Source organism: Neomonachus schauinslandi, chromosome 4 (assembly GCF_002201575.2).
Source record: "Neomonachus schauinslandi chromosome 4, ASM220157v2, whole genome shotgun sequence".
Taxonomy (NCBI): domain Eukaryota; kingdom Metazoa; phylum Chordata; class Mammalia; order Carnivora; family Phocidae; genus Neomonachus; species Neomonachus schauinslandi.
The window spans coordinates 102,727,540-102,743,845 of NC_058406.1; the positions used below are offsets into that span (position 1 = coordinate 102,727,540).

The 16,306-nt window shown below is 39.5% G+C and overlaps 1 protein-coding gene, 1 non-coding gene and 1 pseudogene across 3 annotated transcripts in view; 2 read left to right on the forward strand and 1 right to left on the reverse strand.

Annotated features, from left to right (window-relative positions):
• Positions 1 to 1,678: 1,678 nt before the first annotated feature.
• The window catches only part of ARNT (aryl hydrocarbon receptor nuclear translocator), a 74,481-nt gene continuing 59,853 nt past the window's right edge, over positions 1,679 to 16,306 (reverse strand). For both annotated transcript variants that reach the window (XM_021688129.2, XM_021688127.2), the window contains exons 13-22: positions 14,337 to 14,411; positions 9,222 to 9,373; positions 6,854 to 6,964; positions 6,640 to 6,712; positions 6,360 to 6,471; positions 6,081 to 6,183; positions 5,549 to 5,696; positions 4,608 to 4,770; positions 3,827 to 3,993; positions 1,679 to 3,089 (exon numbers count right to left, since the gene is read on the reverse strand). In XM_021688129.2, the coding sequence (XP_021543804.1) occupies positions 3,000 to 3,089; positions 3,827 to 3,993; positions 4,608 to 4,770; positions 5,549 to 5,696; positions 6,081 to 6,183; positions 6,360 to 6,471; positions 6,640 to 6,712; positions 6,854 to 6,964; positions 9,222 to 9,373; positions 14,337 to 14,411 (1,194 nt within the window). In that variant the 3' untranslated portion in view covers positions 1,679 to 2,999. The remainder of the gene's footprint in view (positions 3,090 to 3,826; positions 3,994 to 4,607; positions 4,771 to 5,548; positions 5,697 to 6,080; positions 6,184 to 6,359; positions 6,472 to 6,639; positions 6,713 to 6,853; positions 6,965 to 9,221; positions 9,374 to 14,336; positions 14,412 to 16,306) is intronic.
• LOC123324799 lies at positions 11,706 to 11,896 on the forward strand. Its single transcript, XR_006540063.1, has one exon. It is a non-coding gene; the product is annotated as a U2 spliceosomal RNA (small nuclear RNA).
• On the forward strand, positions 12,271 to 13,950 carry LOC110578597 (annotated as a pseudogene).

Below are 16,306 nucleotides of genomic sequence, written 5' to 3' on the forward strand. Positions count from 1 at the left end.
TCCTTCTTTATTATATAGTATTTATTATATTGGGGATTACATCTTCTCCTGTCCTTTTCCTGTTATCACCCACCTCTCCAACTCTGAAACCTTAGTTTTCAAATTTGTGTCTGACCCTCACAGCAAGGATGAGGGAATAAATACAAAAGACTAGAAAAGAGTATGTAGGAAGCCAAAGGCTCCAAAATCACTTGTAGTTTATAAGCTTGTTGGCTAAAAGTTGTCAGTAGCTCTCCGAGCCTAATAAGGTTTTGCTGAGGAAGGATAGGCCCAGAAAGTCCAGATGAAACTGGTTCTAACAAACAAAAAAAACAAAGAGTACTCCGCGTTATTAATGACTTTACTTGAATCAATGCCATAAGCACTGACAAACTCACATGTGACTTCTTTGTTGCTAAAATTCTCAGATGGTGGGATGCCTGATGAACATTATCTGTTTCAATTATTAAAATCCCTGATCCAAGACCTGTCATGTGAGCTTCTCCAAATGATTCGAACATCCAGGCATGTGACAGATCATAAGAGTCTAGTTCAGTCCCTAAACCACATCCCCAAACTCCCATTTTCTTCCATAAATAGAGATGGGGGAAGAGGAAAAGATGGTCCTTGGAACAGAAAAGATAATACATAGGACAGATTCAGTTCTAGCTGGATTGCATACATAGACCCTCAAGAACACAGGTTTATGCCTGTAAGTTTTAAGATTTGCTAATGAACCATATGGTCCTAGAGGGAAACCAAGTCCAGACCTGAATAGTTTAAATTTCCCCATCCCTAATTCCTTTTAATCCAGGAGAGCAAGACATACTAGGGGGAAGGGGTCCAATGTGCCATACTGGTCTCAAGTCCCATCCCCAATTCCCATCTCATGGTCAGATGTCCCTGCTGATTTTACTCAGAATGAGTCAGGATCAGGAGGACAATCAAAGAGTGCTGAGTGTTCAGAGCCCTATGATTTCTGAATCCTGAAATTATAGACACACTGTGCTTTATGTCTGCATATTTGGAGTTCAAGCTATGGATTCAACTAATTGTGGGTATTTGTTGTTTATGAGCTGGAAAGGAATAATAAAGCCGCAATCAAGATCACACAACACAAGAAAGTTTACAAAAGGAAAATATTTTAAAATCTTTGCTACATGTCATTATTTTTGCCACTGTAAAGCTCAGCACAGATGCCAGCAGTACAGAAATGGCCAACAAGAAAAAAAACAAAACAATCAAAAATAAAACCCTGAAGGAAAAGCAGAAACAAAACCCCCAGAGGCATCTTCGCCCTCCCCTCTCCTTCCCCAAAAGCCCTATAATAACTGTACAATATTATAGTCCTGATCACATTTAAAAACAGTCAATTATTAAAAAACAAGGATTCCATTGGAAACTCAACTTTTTGGTTTCTTAAATTGTGATATAAATATATATGTATACGGTATGTGTGCACATAGAATAAAAAAATAAACTGTCTCCTTTTCAACTCCACTACCTGGCACCAGACTGGAGACAAAAGGGAGAGAAACCCAGTAAAGATGCTCTCTCAGCCTCTCTAAGGCCATCTGTGCTCCTCAGTCTCCTATGGCTATGTTTAATATGTCTTCTCCTTATTTAATCTTGCACTTAAGATACTGGCCTGAGCCAATCAAAAAAAAAAAAAAAAAAAAAGAAAAAAAATGTTACTGTTACCTGAGGAAGGAAAAGAGGGAGAGTATTAACCGGTATCTGCATTTTATATGGCTATAGTTAACCCAGTAACCCTGCAGGAATGGAGTCCAGGCCCCATCTATCACATGGATTTATACTCTTGCATCAGAAAGCAAAATCCAATCTTAAGATTGGAGGGAGTAAAAGGAAGAACTATAGGTCCAGAAAAGACCTAAGTCTCAGTTTCTAGCCAGACTGAATTGAGAATGGTATGAAAGAGGCTACCTTGCAAGAAGGCTTGGTATTTGGTTTGAACTCCAGCAGTGAAGATTTCACTGGGACTGCTAATCCAAGAAGTTGAGTTTCCATGCAGAAATAACCTCTACAGAACACACATCATATGTGATTCTGACAGAAAAATGCAGCAAGTATGGCCAAGTATGGAGTTTTTGAAAGGGGTTTATCTTCCCACCCTAAACACCTGTAATGTTTGCAGATCTTCCATATAAGGTGAGAGCACCAAAAGCAGGAATGACCCAGCTTTACCACTAAATATGTTCGATGAGAGACCAACCATATCAACAGAAGACTTTATATATTTGCTTACAGTTGCATACTGGCTGGGCATTGATGTAAGTGCAGCAAAGACATTTATTTAAATACTCTTTGGCTGCAATACTAAGTGGAAAATACCTAGAAGATTTAACTCCTTAGGACTCTTTTAAGAATACACAGAAAAACAAAGATAAAATCTGGGACAAATTTTGCATAACTCCCTAATAGGGAGAAAAAAAACAAACACAGAAACACACGTGTGCACATATATGGGCGCACACACACACACTCTTTCTCCCTCTTCCTCTCTCACTTCCTCACTCACCAGGCAGCAGAAAGAGCCTACACTCACTTCCTGAAGCCCTATATATACCTACCATGTTTCATGGTCCTCAAATATGAAGACATTTCTCCTTTCCCCCACCTTACTCAGAATTTCTTTCCAAAAACAAGCCACAGTATCCAAGGCAAATAGTGGATGTCAGGTTCTCTAACCTGCCTCTTGACCCTAGCACAATCATTTCTGCACAAATCTCTGGTCAGGAGACACAAGGAAAGGCATTCTTAACTTCACCCAGCCTCAGTTTTCAAAGGATCCCCAAAGCCTTCAGGATTCGCTCCATTTCTTCTATAAATGTTATCTCAGAGGCAGAAGGGCAAGGAAAGGCCCAAAGGGGAAGGGGGTACACATTAGGGGTGAGGGAAGGGAAGGGAGAGGGACTTTTATTCTCTTTACAGAAAAGATTTGCTTTTTAAAAACAAACAGTGATTTTTCTCCCCTACCCCTTATCCTCACCCCAACTGTTCTATTCTGAAAAGGAGGGAAACATAGTTAGGTCAGGGAATTCTTCGTTGTTGTAGCTGTTGCTCTGGTCTCCCAGCATGGACAGCATCTCCTGATAAGAGAAACAGAGCAAGTCTGGTCACACATCTTAATCCCTCACATTTATTGAGCTTCTTCCCAACATCACCCCTGGCCCCACAGAGTTTCTGTGGGGCTGAGCTCCCTGAGCCTTCCCTACTCCCAGGAACTCTCGGATTCCTTTACATAACAATTTTGGTTTCTAGTCCCTTCTCTGGCTTCCTCCTACAGTTCCACATTTTTCCTCTTTTCTAGTCTTCCATATTTTCAAAAGGAGAAAAATCTGCTCGCCACATTTCATATAACCCTCTATGAACACATATGCAGTACCTCTTACCCTATTTGTTTTCCACCAAAACCTGTTTTGCCTTCTTTCAACCTGTTTTAAATGAGCTCTTCTTTTGTCCTAAGATTACTCCATGTGCTCTTGCAGTCCTGTCAGGACTTAGGCAAATGGGCCTTTATAGCTACAATCAGTATGTTTATACCCAAGCTACTGTGCAGTGGGGATGTGGCTCTCCTTGAATGGGCTAGAATGACTTCCTTTAACATCTTCACATGGTGCTTCACATCACTAACAATGGTCTGGTTAAAGGCTGTGCATCACACATAAGTTCCAGTTAACGACATCTATCCCTACACGTCCCCACTGTGGCTTCTCCCACAAACTCCCAAACACCTCAGTCCATATGCATACTTCCTTCTCTGTCTCTGCTCCCTGACCCTCTCTCCTCCAGTTTCTGATTTTCTGAAGTCTTTTCACCCTCTCACCTGGAAGACCTCAGGCTGGCCAGGTTGCTGTGCTGATGGCTGTTGAACATGCTGCTCATTAGAACTCGACCGATGATGAGGCTGCTGGCCCTGCCACTGTGGCCAGACACCTACACCCTCTGCTGTCCGTGTCTGGAATTGTCCTGTAGTCTGTCCAGTCTCAGGAGCTAGAAATATAGCAAGGACGAACAACCAACCTTAAACCACTAATTCCACTGGTGAGGAGAAACTAGCACTTAAATACTTTCTGCTCTTCTGTTAATCAATGCCTCTTCTTTTTCAAAACCTAGCCCCAAATTAATTCTTCTCTGGGTAGCCTTTCCAAAGAGTTCTTTGATCATGTAGATTAAATTTGCTTATTATTTAATATATAATACCTTATGTAGTTGGTTTTTTTTTTAAGATTTTATTTTTTATTTATTTGACAGAGAGAGACACAGCGAGAGAGGGAACACAAGCATGGGGAGTGGGAGAGGGAGAAGCAGGCCTCCCGCGGAGCAGGGAGCCCGATGCAGGGCTTGATCCCGATGCAGGGCTTGATCCCAGGACCCCGGGACCATGACCTGAGCCAAAGGCAGACACTCAACCGACTGAGCCACCCAGGCGCCCCACCTTATTTGGTTTTTTATATGTTCTAAAGTCTTCCTCATGTGGGTACATTTCAAATTCCAAATGGACTGTCACTGCACCCAGAACACAAGCAAACTGTTTTAACTACCAAATCCTTTCTCTTTAGTGGTGTCATTTTCCTGTTTACCCTCCTTTCTCATCTGAAACTTACCAAAGTTGGATCCACGACTGGTGAGATTAGGGTAGGCAGCAGCACCAGGTGATGCAGTAGAAGCACCAGGAAGGGACATGGGGTTGAAGGAGGACGGAGTCTGAAAGTTGCCCACACCAAACTGGGAAGAACGAGTCTTGGCTGTAGCCTGAGTAGCCACCTGCTGAAAGAGAGAGGGATAGAGAACAAATGGAACATTAACATTATTGCACATGCCATTCCTATGAGTCAACCCTCTGTCAATCACTGAATTCTTCTGAGCCAAGCTCATCACTTATTTCTTACTCTGTCTTTCTTCTAATTAATATCAATCTCCTTTGACACTACTTTTAGGCAGGTATGACAAAGTGCAAAGAGCGAAGAACTATGGGATTAATAAACTATACATTGAGAGTTGTGAGAATTTTTCCAGTTTTTATTTTCCTATAGATTTCTTATGCAATTGAGATCATACTGCATATAACAATTTTGGAGTATGCTTTTTGGTTTGGGCTTTTTTACTGAAGATATTACTGTGCAATATAAGCATATATTAATATATGAAAAAATATTAGCTTTAAGCTTTTAAACACTTTTTTTAATAAATAGACATCACTGTGTGTAAATTATAGTTAATTTTCTCCTTTATTCCTATGCTTTCTAGTACAAAATGGAAACTCAGAATTGACTCCAAAACAAATCTGTAAATCAAACCTGTTTAACATGTTCTGTGTGAGCAATTCTGAATAAAAGTATATGAAAACCACGGATTCTGAGATTTGGGGATTATCTATGTTTTTAATTATCTAGCTACTGCCAACAAAGAGAAAAACTGGAAGGTAGGGGGTGGGGGTTGGGGAGAAGATATCTAAGATAGATGACAGTAATTTTACATATGGAAAAAAGCCCAACCAACCGAAGAAAAGCTAGTACACAGGGGACAGACAAAGGAGAAGCTTTACCTGGGCAGAGAAGCGTGGGCGGGTGCTAGGGGTCCAAGTTGGGGCTGCTCCCTGGGGGGGATTGGAGTGGCGGGAAATCTGGGCCAACATCTGCCCTGCAGAAGCTGATGGCTGGACAATGGTTACAGGAGGGGCCAGACCACTATTTCTAGGAGTGAACAAATAGTGCAGTAAAAGATTAAAAGGATGGGTTTACCATTTCAAAATCTAGGAATCACGGGACAATCTAGTGCTATTACTAGGTCCCCTTGACTGCCCTGGGGTTAAGGAAAACTTGATAACAGAATCTGGAAAAGATGAGAAAAACTGAGTCACACACCAATCAGGACACACAGAGATGGAACCTATAACATAGCAACAGGACAGGTGCAAAGAAAGAGGAGGAAGAAAAGCAGCTTGCCTCATCTTAAGCCCTACAAGTTCTACTGCTTTGTCTGAAATAACCAGAGAAAGCTAGGGAAGAATAAAACTTGGATTCAGCAACTGAACGCCTCAGTTGCCCCGTAAAGCAGCACATACATAAGGGGCTCACCTGAAATTCTCTGCCGGCCGGGGGGTAGGAGGGAATGTGTTGCCCTGTGAGAATAGCTGTTGGGTGGCAGGGACAGTGCTGGAGGAGATGCCTTTACTCTGATCTGTGGACCAAAAGGAGTGGGCGGAGGGCCAGTCAAGGGGCTGTAGTACATTAGTTCAGCAAGTTCCTATTTACTCATGAGGTATTATGATTAAGTGGAAAGATGTTGGGCAGCAGCAGGCACATCAGTAAGTGATCTGAATGAGAATTTAAAAGGAGAGTGAGGAAGAAACATACCCGCATTGATGTTGGAGTAGATTTCTGAAAATCTTGGATCTCTATCCTGGGCAAACAAACCATCTGTCTTCTCGAGGGGCTTGCTGTGTTCTGGCCCTGCGGTTGTCACAGGCTGAACAGAAACGTGTGGGATACAATGATAAAAATAACCATGAAAGATTTAACATGACAATTCAATAATCCTAACATTCACATAAAGATACACATACATTCTAACTGGCACTGGAGGACATTTCTTAAGGAAATGATCAGTCTTCTTCAAAGAAGACGACACACTTACCTGGGAATGACTGTAGCCAGCCAGTCCATCTCTTGCTGATACCACATCCAGTTCTGTTTGCTGTTGCTGTTGCCTATATGTTAAAGGCCAGTGAGGAGAGAAAGATTTTTTTTAACGTGGGGAAAGGGCTTAAAATAAACAAAAAAACAAATGGGATTACAGATGCCCACGCCCTGGGCCACTGATCATTTATGATTCTTCTACCATTTCTCACCTGGATGCCAACTGCCCTGAGCCCATCTCCAGGGGTAAATTAGCTGTGGGACCTAGCTGTGGTCTCTGGATTGTGTTGGACAGTGTAGACCTTGGTTCTTGGCTGGAGTTCCTGAGAAAATGGAGAGCAGACAGAGGGGGAAAAAAGGATTTAACAATGTACATAAAACTATATAGATTCACTTGTAGGTGAGGCAGTAACTAATAAATTCCCTTTTGAAGTCTAATCCTTTAAGTAACGTATGACTTCAAATTCAGCAGATATTTCATACCATGGGCGACAAGGTACAAACAAAAACTATGTCCTGTGGCACAAGGGTTTATCCTGTTTGGGTTCTAACTCCTTTCAGGTATTCAATACCCAACTGGTATATATGTATGTATCCATATATTGTGCTTTTAAAAAGCATAAGTAAAAAAAACTGACAGTACATATACAAACATTAACAAAGACTCTTTTTGGGTAGTGAAAATTTTTTTTCCTTCTCTTTATAGTTTTCCATACTTTCCAAATTTTCTGTAAAAAAATGTTTATTTAAAAAAAATATAAGAATTAAAATAAATTGTGGTGGGGAAAACAGTATGTAAAAATGGGGAACACCATTATTTCCAAAAACAAGTTCTTAAAAGTACTTAAAATTTCAAAATTTAAACAAAATGGCAACACAAAACAGTGGTTATTCTGTAATATAAAGATGCAAAAACAATCGGGGAGTCTGCTTCTCCCTCTGACCCTATCCCCTCTCATGCTGTTTCTCTCTCAAATAAATAAAAAAATTAAAAAAAAAAAAAAAAAGATGCAAAAACAAAAAGAAACCCCAGAAAACTATAGTGACTATTACCATTTACCTGAGTCCTAAGTAAATACAATTTCTAACTCAATCCACTCTGCTATACTAATTAGAAAAGAATTAAACTTTAAAAGCCCTAAAATAAGGAGGACACAGACTCAGTGTTGTCACCAGGTATTATTTATACTTGATAATCAATTCTAAGCAGATCTTCAAGAGCTAGGCTCAGGGCCAATTCTATATAGATAGATTAAATGAAAAAGAAGTAACTGTCAACTGACATCCACTGGGATGGGTATAATAAAAAAGATAGTAAGAATGTGGAGAAACTGGAACCCTCATTACATTGCTGATGGAAGTGTAAAAGGGTACTGAAGCTTTGGAAAACAGTGCGGCAGTTCCTCAAAAGATTAAACACAGAATTACCATGTGACCCAGCAATTCCACGCCTAGGTATATACCCAAGAGAATAAAAACATATCCACATAAAAACTAGTATATAAATGTTCATAGCTGTTCTCTAAATAGTCAAAAAGTAGAAATAACCCAATGTCCATCAACTAACGAATGAATAAAATGTATCCCCGTACAAAGGAATATTATTTGGCAATAAAAATAAATTAAGTATAGATAAATGCTACAACACAGATGACCCTTAAAACATTATACTAAACAAAAGAGGTAACAAGGAATCATGTATTGTTATGATTCCATTCATATGAAATGTATAGAATAGGCAAATTTATAGAGACAGAGAATAGATTAGTTGTCATATAGGGCTTGGGGAATGGGGAGGATGACTGTTAATGAGTACAGAATTCCTTTTAGGGGAAATGAGGATGTACTGAGATTAGGTTGTACAACTCTGTGACATACTAAAAAAACTGTACACTTTAAAAGGGTGTACTTCATAGTATGTGCAATCTATCGCAATAAAACTGGTTTTCACCAAGTTGAGAAAGAAAAGCTCAAACAGAAAGGAATCAAGGAACAGAAACTAACAAGAGTGGATGTAGCTATGCTCTAAAGTAAACTATGGTCCATGGGCCAAATCCAGTCCATTGCCTGTTCTTGTAAATAAAAGTGTGTTGGAACATAGCCATCTTTGTTCATTTCATTTGTCTAGGACTCTTTTCATGCTACAATAGCAGAGTTGGGTAATTCAATAGAGACCATATGCCCCACAAAGCTAAGATAATTACTATCTGGCCTTTTACAAAAACAGTTTGCAGACACCTGCTCTACAGGAAAGTCCTACCAGAACACAGCAATAAACTGGTATATAAAACAATATCCTTTCTAGAAAGCATTGAAGCATAAAATTAAAATACACACCCCTCACATCTCAAAACTTACTCTCTAAAGTACTGTTTGTTAAAAATCTTATTCTACCTGGATGAACTAGTCTAAATCCTATAGTAAGTTGGAAGATGAGGAACTTCAAACTAATGGTGTTTAGTAGAAGATGAGGAACTTCAAACTAATGGTGTTTAGAAGAGGAGGAAACAGCTTGATAAGGGTAAGCAGACGTGGCCCACGAGAAATCCCAACATTGGAAAAGGCCTTTACAGTACATACTTCACATTGGTGTTGGTACAGATGATGTACTCAATTTCATCTGAGTAAGGGTTCTGGAAAGTAAAGGAGCTGGTTCTCATCCAGAGCCATTCTCGGTTCTTAGACCGGAACCGGAACATGACAGACAGCACCTGGCCTTTTAACTTCACCACCTGAAAAAGTTTTCATGCTATCAGTGAAATCCATAAAAAATTTTCTTTAGAATTTTTTTTAATTTCCCATTTCTACAAAGGTAAGATTCGTGTGTTACTGTCCTTGAAGTACCAGTCTCTTTCAACATTACTGATGAAACACACGGAGTGAAAGCTAAGTGCTAAATAATGAGGAGGTATATTTATTTTTCTTCCCAGAGTCCCAAGCAGCTAACTGACCACTCTAGTCAAAGTTAAACAGAAGTAACAATTTTTTCCAGGAAAATAAAGACTGTTTCCCCACTTCTCTTGTAAAATCCCTTAAAGATATGTGGATCTAGCTTTATAAGTCTATCGTAGAAATTTGTAGTTTGATACTGAAATACCTTACATGTTGCTCCTCAATCCTAGGTTTTCCCCCCAACCCGAGAATTTGTTTTCGCAGCACCCTTGGAGATTTCTATAAATAAAACTAAGTTGGCTTTAGTCTTGTTTTGCTTTTGTTTTTTTAAAATAAAGTAATTTTAGGGGCGCCTAAGTGGCTCAGTTGTTAAGCGTCTGCCTTCAGCTCAGGTCATGATCCCAGGGTCCTGGGATCGAGCCCCGCATTGGGCTCCCTGCTCCGCGGGAAGCCTGCTTCTCCCTCTCCCACTCCCCCTGCTTGTGTTCCCTCTCTCACTGTGTCTCTCTGTCAAATAAATAAATAAAATCTTAAAAAAAAAAAAAAGATTAAAAAAATAAAGTGATTTTAGATTATTTTAGTTCCTAGCTTTATGAAATAGAAAATCTTTTGACCCTCTCTCCCTAACAATAAAAAAATAAGATTAGAAGCTAACATTTATTTTGTAGTTACTATATGTCAAGTACTGGGCTATGTGCTTTTCTATATTTTTTAAAGAACATCAAATCTGGGGTGCCTGGGTGGCTCAAATGGTTAAGCATCTGCCTTCAGCTCAGATCATGATCCCAGGGTCCTGGGATCGAGCCCTGCATCAGGCTCCCTGCTTGGCGAGGAGCCTGCTTCTCCCTCTCCCTCTACTGTTCCTCCTGCTTGTGCTCTCTCGCTCTCTCTGTCAAATAAATAAATAAAATCTTAACAACAAAAAAAACACATTAACATTTATTTAACATGATAAAAAAGAAATGATATGAACATTTACATTTAAACAACACTAAACAGCCTTTAATTCTTACATGTACTCACTGTGTAATATATACAGAATGAATGTAATTAAATTTGTACATAACTAAGTACTGGATTTGAAACCTGCTTACTAAGGTATATATATATATATCTATTCCAATGAAGTATAAGCCCAGTGCTTCAAAATACCTACACTTTATATATATATATTTTTTTTTTTAAGAAAAAGTAGTAACATTTGTGTTTAAGTGTGGAAATAACTGTGTGGAAATAACTGCTGACATTAAAGTTGACTGAGAAATAATTATAGCAGAAAATGGGACATACTTCACTTAGTAATAATAAAATGGCACATTTTATATATATATACACACACATTTATAAACACACACACACACACCTTTCACAAGTCAAGTGTGAAACACAGCACTGTAGTAACCAAAATGGAGGAGAAAAAAAGGAAAACAAGCTTTGCTGGAAATAACTAAATTTATTACTGAAAAAGAAATATAAATCCAACTAGACTTAAGAAATATCAAAATCAGGAAATCAGCAGCTAAGTAAGCAGCTGGAGACCGCACATTAAAAAGCACCTTCACCTAAGTACCCTAGAACCACAGCAGCAACTAATGTCAGAATAATAACCTTGAGATTATGTAGAGTATACAGGAGTCATTAAAGCTGTTTGGAATAAACATTTTCCAGAAGTGATAAAATGATACTCTGTGGCCAAAAGTTGTCAGAATTAGGAATTTCAAGAATTAAAAATACATTGTACAATATCTCCTCCCACTGCTGAAGTTTCATGTTCTTAGTTCTGAAAGGATTCAACAAAAGTCAGAATAGTTTTTCTGAATGGTTTTCCTGAGCCTAACATATACAAAATGTGATTCTTCTGTGAGCTGCAGCTGAGTGCTGAGTGCATGGAACTGGTAATGCTGAGGACTCAGGAGACAGAGAGACATTTTACTGTCATCATCTGATTTTCTCTAGAAATTAGGCTTTGTGCTTTAAATGCATTATCTTAATCTTCCCAATAACCCTGTGAATTTAAGTACTGTTATTATACCTATTGTGTAAGAACACTACTGAAGCTCAAAGAGGGAAATGAGTCTAATATAAAGAACTGCTTCCTATAGCCAAACCTCTACTGAAATTAAATTCACCAGGTATTTTCAGAATCTGGTGCCTGAAAATAACAGAGAGTTAGTTTATTCTCGGCCTTTTGGCTAAGATCAAGTGTAGTATCTGTTCATATCAGTTTAATATCTGATATGTCCTCTATCCAAGGACAATATATTAAATGGATTTTTGGAGCAGGGAAATGGAATGGGAGATTGTTCCGTCCACTCCATGCATCAACCTGGTATTACAGTATCTCCAGGAACGGTGCACTCCCTCAGGGGGAATACTTAGATGCCTAAAGTCAGCTTGAGTTACAGGGGCAAAGTATCATGTGGGATTGTGTGCGCCGGAATGTTTCTGCCTCTGAGAGCAGGCGGCTTGTGTCAGCCTCCTGGAGGGGTAAGTATATATATATGTACCATGGCCTTCTTACACTGTACAAGGAGCATGAGTGGAAGTATGATTATGCCAATGGTGGAAATGGTTTTTGTTCATATTTGATTTCTTTTCATTTCTGTCTTCAGTGATTTCCTCTCCAAGGTTTGCTTTCTTGTACTTAAGTTGACTAATTTTTGAGTTTCTTAGGAAGATTTAAAAAAAAAAAAGAGCTTACAATTAACTCTTGCTTTTTGGCTTCCTGAGCAGTGCCATGGAGGATGGTAAGAACAAGCACCTAACAAAAGGCACCAAAAAGGAAACTAAGAAGAAAGTGGTTGATCCATTTTCTAAGAAAAACAGGTACGATGTGAAGGTGCCAGCTATGTTCAATATAAGAAATTTTCGGGGGCGCCTGGGTGGCTCAGCTGGTTAAGCGACTGCCTTCGGCTCAGGTCATGATCCTGGAGTCCCAGGATCGAGTCCCACATCGGGCTCCCTGCTCGGCAGGGAGTCTGCTTCTCCCTCTGACCTTCCCCCCTCTCATGCTCTCTCTCTCTCATTCTCTCTCTCAAATAAATAAATAAAATCTTTAAAAAAAAAAAAATTTTTTTTTGGAAGAACACTAGTCATGAGAACTCAATGAACCAAAATCACATCTGATGGCCTCAGGATCGTGTTTTTGAAGTGAGCCGTACTGATCTGCAGAATGATGAAGTTGCACTTAGAAAATTCAAGCTAGGGGCGCCTGGGTGCCTTAGTCGGTTAAGCGTCTGCCTTCGGCTCGGGTTATGATCCCAGTGTCCTGGGATCGAGCCCCATGTCGGGCTCCCTGCTCAGCTGGAAGCCTGCTTTTCCCTCTCCTACTCCCCCTGCTTGTGTTCCCTCTCTCCCTGTATCTCTTTCTGTCAGATAAATAAATAAAATCTTAAAAAAAAAAAAAGAAAATTCAAGCTAATTACTGAGGATGTTCAGGGCAAAAATGCCTCATTTCCATGGCATGGATCTTAGCCATGACAAAATTTGCTCCATGGTCAAAAAATGGCAAACCACAATTGAAGCTCATGGTTTGTTTTTTTGTTTTGTTTTGTTTTGTTTTGTTTTTTTAGAGAGCGAGCGAGAGAGAAACAGCATGAGAGGGGAAAGGGTCGGAGGGAGAAGCAGGCTCCCCGCTGAGCCGGGAGCCCGATGCGGGACTCGATCCCAGGACTCTGGGATCATGACCTGAGCCGAAGGCAGACGCTTAACCATCTGAGCCACCCAGGTGCCCTGTTTTTTTTTTTTAATCTCATGTTGATGTTAAGACTACCAATGGTTATTTGCTTTGTCTATTTTGTGTTGGTTTTAACAGAATTTTTTTAAAAGATTTATTTATTTATTTGAGAGACCAAGAGACTGCGTGCGTTGTGTGTGTGCACAGATGGGGGGGGGGGACGGGCAGAGGGAGAGAGAGACTCTCAAGCTGACTCCCGGCTGAGCGAGGAGCCCAACTCGGGCCTCGATCTCACAACCCTGAGATCATGACCTGAGCTGAAATCAATCGGACGCTTAATCGAATGAGCCACCCAGACGCCCCTATTTTGTGTTGGTTTTACTAAAAAATGCAACAATCAGATTCAGAAGACCTATGCTCAGTACCAACAGGTCTGCCAAATTTCGAAAATGATAATGGAAATCATGACCTGAGAGGGGCAGACAAATGACTTGAAAGAAGTGGTCAATAAGTTCATTCCAGGCAGCATCAGAAAAGACATAGAAAAAGCTTGCCAATCTGTCCATTCCATGATGTCTTTGTAACAAAAATAAAAATGCTGAAGAAGCCCAAGTTTGAACTGGAAAAGCTCATGGAGCTTCACAGTGAAGTATTAGTTCTGGAAAAGCCACTGGGGATAAGACTGGTACTAAAGTTGAATGAGCTGATGAATATGAGCTATCAGTCCAAGAATCTGTTTAAAATTCAGACATTTAATGGTGACAAATAAAAAATCTTATTTGTGAAGAGTTAACTCTTACTGATCTATAAAAGAACCGTGAAATGAATACTTCTATCACCACCCACAGTTCAGTGAGGCCTAGAATATTTTAAGTAAAGAGTCTCTTGGATAAAGCTAGCTGGATACAGGACAGTGAGTAGCCAAAGCCAAAATACCTTGGACATTATCCATAGTTTCAAAACACTGATCCTTTTCTGTTCCTTAAAAATACAGGTTTTGTACTAAAGAACATAAGATTATGATGCCTGTCACAGTACTTAATCAGTGGTCAATAAATGTTTGAGGAATTAATATGATAATATTAGATAAAAATATTATTCAGATCCAAACCAGGGGAAAAAGTTACCTGTTGGAAGCTATCTCTTAGAAGCTGCTGGTCTTCAGGATGACAGAATTCTACAATATTCTTTCCTAAGAGTTCCTAAAAGTGAAAAAAGAAGAGTAAGATGGACACTTCTATGATCATCTAACTTTCCTGGCCTATCAGCAAATGACTTGGATTTTATTTCTCCTGTCTTTAGCTGAAGGCTATAGTAAGTGTGGAGGGGAAAAAAAAAAAAATAAAAGAATATGGAACCTGCTAAGCAAATGGTCTCTAAAACATTTTTGTCTTTCAGAACATTATATATTTATTTTAGCTGCATTTTTTTTTTTTTAAGATTTTGTTTATTTTGACAGAGAGAGACACAGCAAGAGAGGGAATACAAGCAGAGGGAGTAGGAGAGGGAGAAGCAGGCTTCCCATGGAGCAGGGAGCCCAATGCAGGGCTTGATCCCAGGACTCTGGGACCATGACCTGAGCTGAAGGCAGACGCTTAACGACTGAGCCACCCAGGCGCCCCTTTTAGCTGCATTTTTATAGATTTGAGGTCTAATGTACACATATAATTCACTCACTCTAAATCTACAATTTTCTGGCCTCTTACATATTTATACAGTTGTGCAACCACCATTATTACCACAAATCCAGTTTCACAACATGTCCACTGCTCCCAAAGTTCCCTTTTGCCTGTTTGTAGCCAATACATGCTCCCAACCTCCTAGCCAACCAGTGACCTGCTCTCTGCTTTAGTGCTGTCTTTCTAGAAATGTCACACAAATGGAATCATATAATATGTGGTCTACTGGGTCTGACTTAAGATTTTTGGAGCTCGGGCGCCTGGGTGGCTCAGTTGGTTGGGCGACTGCCTTCGGCTCAGGTCATGATCCTGGAGTCCCGGGATCGAGTCCCGCATCGGGCTCCCTGCTCGGCGGGGAGACTGCTTCTCCCTCTGACCCTCCCCCCTCTCATGTGCTCTCTCTCATTCTCTCTCTCTCAAATAAATAAATAAAATCTTTAAAAAAAAAAAAAAAGATTTTTGGAGCTCATCTGTGTTGTTGCACATATCAGTAGTATATTCCTTTTTATTACTCAGCAGTATTCTAACATGGATATTTCACAGCTGTGTATCCATTCACTAGTCAATGGACATTGCCAGTTTTTCCACTTTGGGGTTACTGTGAAAAATACAACTATGAACACTGATATATAAATCTTTATGTTAACATAGGTTTCATTTCTCTTGAGCAAATGCTTAGGAGTGGAACTGCTAGGTTGTAGGGTTAAGTATACATTTAATTTCTTACAAAACTATTTTTCCAGTTTTCCAAAATGTTTTTCCGAAGTGGCTATACCATCTTATAGGTCTGCCAACAACGTATAACAGTTGCAATTTCTCCCCATTATTGTAACACTTTTTGATTATAGTGGACATATAGTGGTATCTCACTGTGCACATTCTAGTGCGCATATAATGGTATCTCATTGTGGTTTTAATTTGCACTTTCTACTGACTAATGATGATGAGCATCTTTTTATATGCCATTCATGTTTCTTCTTTCATGAAATGTCTATTCAGATCTTGTGCCCCCCCCCCTTTTTTTTACTTTGTGTTTATCTTAATCAGTTACAAGAGTTCTTTTGTATATTCTGGATAAAATCCTTTTTCAAATATATGATTTGCAATATTTTCTCCCAGTTTGTGGATGGTCTTTTCACTTTAATGATGTCCTGTTAAGAGGGTAATTTTAATTCTGATGAAATCCAACTTACGAGTTTTTTTTCTTTTGTGAGCCATGCTTCTGGTGTCACAGAAAAAATCTTTGTCTAACTCAAGATCACAAAGATAATCTCCTATGTTCTTCTAGAAGTTCTGTAACTTTAGCTCTTGTGCATTTATGTTTTTGAGTTGATCTCTGGTCTATGGTATGGGGTAAGAGTCTACGTCCTTTTGTGTGTGGGGTATATCCAACTTTTCCATCACCATTTGTTGGAAAG